We start from the raw sequence: 4,481 nt of genomic DNA on the forward strand, positions 1-4,481 counted from the left end.
GCCAGAAGCATATTGTGCCAGAAGCATATAAAACATGATAGTGTAAAATAAAAGTCCGCGGCAAACTAAATTATATATATAGAAAGACAGTCACTCTCATAACCTCCAGAAGAGGTTCATCCTGAAGATGGAATCTCCAGTAAATTGCACGTGCACTTGATAATCATAATACCGGAGATGGGGAACGGCCAAATCCAATTGTTAATGGAAATGACGAGGATTTGGTTGACATAAAATAAGAATTAAAGTGGCCACGAATTTGTGAAAAAGGAGAAATATATAATAGAAATATTAAAGTTGTCGACAACATAGTTGCCTCTATAGTTGCTCTTACTATCTCCGAAAATAATTTGGATCCAGAACCTAAGTCAGTAGTAGAGTGCTTGAAGCACTCGGACTAGGTGAGATAGAAAGTGGCAATTGAGGCTGAGCTGAACTCGCTAAAGTATTTTGAACCTGTAGTTCATATATCCCTGTAGGATATAAATGGGTCTTCGTAAGAAAAATAAATGAGAATTGTAAGGTGGTGAGATATAAAGCGAGATTCATAGCTCAATGGGATCACGCAGAGACCCGACATCGATTTAGATGTAAAATATTCTCCTATTAGTGATTGTATTACGTTCCGCAAGTTAATACATATGGCAGAAACTATGAATTTATATATGCAGAAAACAAGAATCGCAACATGTATAACATTAAATTATAAAGGTCGTAAGTTCCTCCTGAAGAGGAGATATGCAAATAATGATGTATACCCTTGTGTGTTTATAAAGAAATTCAAAAATGACTTTTGTATTATATCAGTCTATATTGATGATATAGATGTTATTGGAATGCACAATGAGCTTACAGAAGCTAGCTCATGCCTAAAGATGGAGTTTGAAATAAAAAGAACTTGGGAAAAACCAAGTTTTGTCTCGGCCTGCAGATCGAGCATTTTCCCAGAAGGAATTTTTCTACACCAGTCAACCTATGTGAAAAAGTTTTTAGAAAGATTTTATATGGATAAATCTCATCCACTTAGCACACCAATGATCGTCCGGTCCCTCGAAGTGGATAAAGACCCATTTAGACCCAAAGAAGATAATGAAGAAATATTAGGGCCAGAAGATCCTTATCTGAGCACCATTGGAGCACTTCTTTATCTCGCAAATTGCACCAGGCCTGATATTGCATTTGCGGTGAACTTTTTTTTTGGTCAATGAAAATTTTGTATTCATTAAAACCAATTGTAGAGTTTATGTACATCACTTTTCTCAATTGAGATATCTATTTACATTATAAAATCAGGAAAAAAAAAACCGAAACCTGAAACACACTATCCCTATACTGAAATCAGCCAGTCTTTGAGATCAGGAGAGCTAGAATTGTTTAGGGAAATAGTTAACAGCTCCACCTTGATTTCTTTGATCAGAGCTTCTGGAGTTCTACACTTCAGCTTGAAAATTCTCTCATTTCTTTCTTTCCAAATACAATAGATTGAGGTGGACAAAGCCATTCTTTTGAATCTTTTTTTGAAACCCCTCCCCTTCAATCTGTTGCAATACCAGTTGATAAGCAAATTCCAATCACAAGTTCTCCAATTGAAATTAAGCCAGCTTGTAATCCCATTCCAGACTTCTTGAGAGAAAGAACAGGAGAAGAAAAGGTGATTCCTATTTTCCAAACTGGTACCTGAACATAAGCTGCAGCAATTTGATGGAATAATACCTCTACTTTGAAGTTTGTCTTGAGTAAGAAGCTTGTTTTGAATTGCCAACCAGAACACAAAATTGTGTTTGGGATAATTCCAATTCTCCCATACTGTTTCATACCAGAGAACTTTAGTAGAAACCGGATATAGGGCATTATACAAGCCTGAAATATGAATTTTAGAGTTCATGTTACAGGAGCTGATCACTCTCTTCAAATTATCAATTCCTCCACAAGCTGTGATGGCTTTATTTCTGGTTTTAAGTATCTGTCTCCATAGCCAGGAATCATTCCTCTTGCTTTCAACATTCCACACATCTCCATTTTTAATATAGTTACCATGCACCCATTTAATCCACATAGACTCTTTGTTTTCATGAATAGACCATAGGGTTTTCAGAACTGCAGCCATGTTCCAAGTAATTGCAGAAAATATTCCTAAACCACCAAATGTTTTATCAGTGCAAACTTTGTCCCAAGAAACCAAAGGAGGCCTAAGCACTTGATCTGTTCTACCCCACAGAAAGTTTCTACAAAGCTCATCAATTCTTTTCAACACCTTGACTGGTAAGACATAGCATGAAGTCCAGAATACTTGAGTGCCTAGAATAACACTCTTAATAATTTGCAATCTTCCCGCATAAGATTCTGAACAATAATAAGTCATCGGCAAAGATCAAATGTGAAATTTTTAGTTTTCCACATTTAGGATGAAACTTGTATAAACTGTCTTGCTTTAATTTGTCAAGGCTCCTTGAAAGATACTCCATACCAAGTATAAACAAATAGGGGGAGAGGGGGTCACCTTGCCTTAGACCTCTTTCCCCTTTAAAGTATCCATAGAGTGTACCATTCAGAGAAATAGAGTACCTTGGAGAAGTTATGCATGCCATGATCCAAGTTATCATCATTTTGGGAAAACCAAGTCCATTCAACATATCCTCCAAGAAACTCCAACTGATAGTATCGAAGGCTTTTTTGATGTCAATGTTCAGCATAATCCTTGGAGAAATAGACTTCCTACCATAATTCTTGACAAGCTCATGCGCTAGCAAAATATTGTTAGAGATCTGTCTACCTTTAACAAAAGCACACTGAGCTTCATTTATGAGACAACCAAGAACAGATTTGATTCTGTTTGCAATAATCTTTGAGATAAACTTGTAAATACAATTGCAGCAAGAAATTGGTCTGAAATCTGAAGGGGATTTAGGACAGTTTACCTTGGGTATTAGGGTAAGTGATGTTGAATTTATTGCACCCAAAAGCTTTCCAGATGTAAAAAACTCTTCAATGGCATTTGTAACCTCCTCTCCAATAATATGCCAAGTAGATTTATAGAAGGAAGCACTGAAGCCATCAGGGCCTGGACTTTTATTATCAGACAAGGAGAAGACTGCTATTCTTATCTCATCTTTGGAAACAGGAGCAGCTAAGTAACTTGCCTGATCATCATTCAGGCGATATCCATTCTTTATGATGTTAATGTCAGGTTTTGTAGTTACAACAGCAGTACCCATTTGGTTCTTGAAAAAAGAAATTAATTCATTTGCAACATCTTCAGGCTCAGTAATCCTTTCACCAGAACTTTTATATAGAACCAAAATTCTATTGTGGTGCATATTTGATTTGATGACAGAGTGAAAATAGCTGGTGGACCTATCCCCTTGTAAGCTCCAAGCAATTTTAGTTTTTTGTTTGAAGAAAGACAATTCACAATTCAAGAGCTTGTTATAGGAGGAAATACTGCACTTCTCTTGATTGATAAGGGCTGGGTTGAGGGGATCAATTTGTAACTTTTTTTGAATATCCTCTACCTCCAGTCTAGCTTTGTATACCTGATCACAGATATTGTAGAAGTGCACCTGATTAAGAATATCCTCTACCTCCAGTCTAGCTTTGTATACCTGATCACAGATATTGTAGAAGTGCACCTGATTAAAGTTCTTTAAAGCACCTTTCAAAAGCTTAAGCTTTGAATTTACAGAGAACATTTTATACCCTCCAATATGAGACTGCCAGACTGCAGAGACAGTGGGAAGGAAACTGGAATGGTTAATCCACATTTTATAGAACTTAAATGGATTTTTTCCTCTGGTTTCTTCATCATATATCGATATAAGGCCTGGAGAATGATCTGAGAAGCTTGGGAGTAAATATTCTGCATGACTGGAATTAAAATTCTGGATCCAAGAGTCATTAACAAGAGATCTATCCAATCTGCTCCAGACTCTAGTGGCAGAGTCCTGTTTATTGTTCCAAGTGTAGAAACATCCCAAAGTTTTTAAGTGAGAGAGCTGACAAATCTCTGTGAAAGATCTAAAATCCAATATATCAGCATCTGTAAGCATAACACCACCTAATTTTTCTTCATTTCCCAGCACTGCATTGAAATCTCCACTAAGAAGCCAAGGAGAGTTTCCAATCACGTGATGGATCTGGCTCAAATCTGACCAAAGCTCTTTTCTCATTCCCATATGATTAAAACCATAAATTGAAGAGATATAACAGTTCAGCCTACCATCAGTAGAATTAACTTTGCAAGTGATATGTTGGCCTGAGTAGCCAGAAATTTATAAATCCAAAATACTAGGATCCCATAGCATCAAAATTCTAGCTGTGCTAGTACTATTTGCATTTGAGAACCATCTCCAGTTAGCTGCAATTTTTTTAACAATTTCAGGAAGATTCCCTTCCTTAATTTTTGTTTCCAGTAGAGCAACAAAAGAAACATGATATTGGTGGATGTGTTGCTTAACTAGATGTTGTTTAGGGGATTTATTTAA

At 36.4% G+C, this 4,481-nt stretch overlaps 1 protein-coding gene across 1 annotated transcript; it reads right to left on the reverse strand.

Annotated features, from left to right (window-relative positions):
- Nucleotides 1,534–4,172, reverse strand: LOC109835466. The gene is made up of 3 exons (XM_020403445.1): nucleotides 2,501–4,172; nucleotides 1,904–2,343; nucleotides 1,534–1,806 (listed from the first exon to the last, which is right to left on the reverse strand). The coding sequence occupies exons 1-3, from the start codon at nucleotides 4,170–4,172 to the stop codon at nucleotides 1,534–1,536; spliced, it is 2,385 nt and encodes a 794-aa protein (XP_020259034.1).

The sequence above is a fragment of the Asparagus officinalis genome, chromosome 3 (assembly GCF_001876935.1).
Source record: "Asparagus officinalis chromosome 3, Aspof.V1, whole genome shotgun sequence".
Classification (NCBI taxonomy): Eukaryota; Viridiplantae; Streptophyta; class Magnoliopsida; order Asparagales; family Asparagaceae; genus Asparagus; species Asparagus officinalis.

Coding starts and splice junctions, on each gene's coding strand:
- LOC109835466 (XM_020403445.1), bottom strand. CDS start 4,172: ATGGGAATGAGAAAAGAGCTTTGGTCAGATTTGAGCCAGATCCATCAC. Junction 2,344..2,500: donor GGAAAGAGGTCTAAGGCAAG/GTGACCCCCTCT, acceptor ATTATTGTTCAG/AATCTTATGCGGGAAGATTG. Junction 1,807..1,903: donor GAATTGATAATTTGAAGAGA/GTGATCAGCTCC, acceptor GGTATGAAACAG/TATGGGAGAATTGGAATTAT.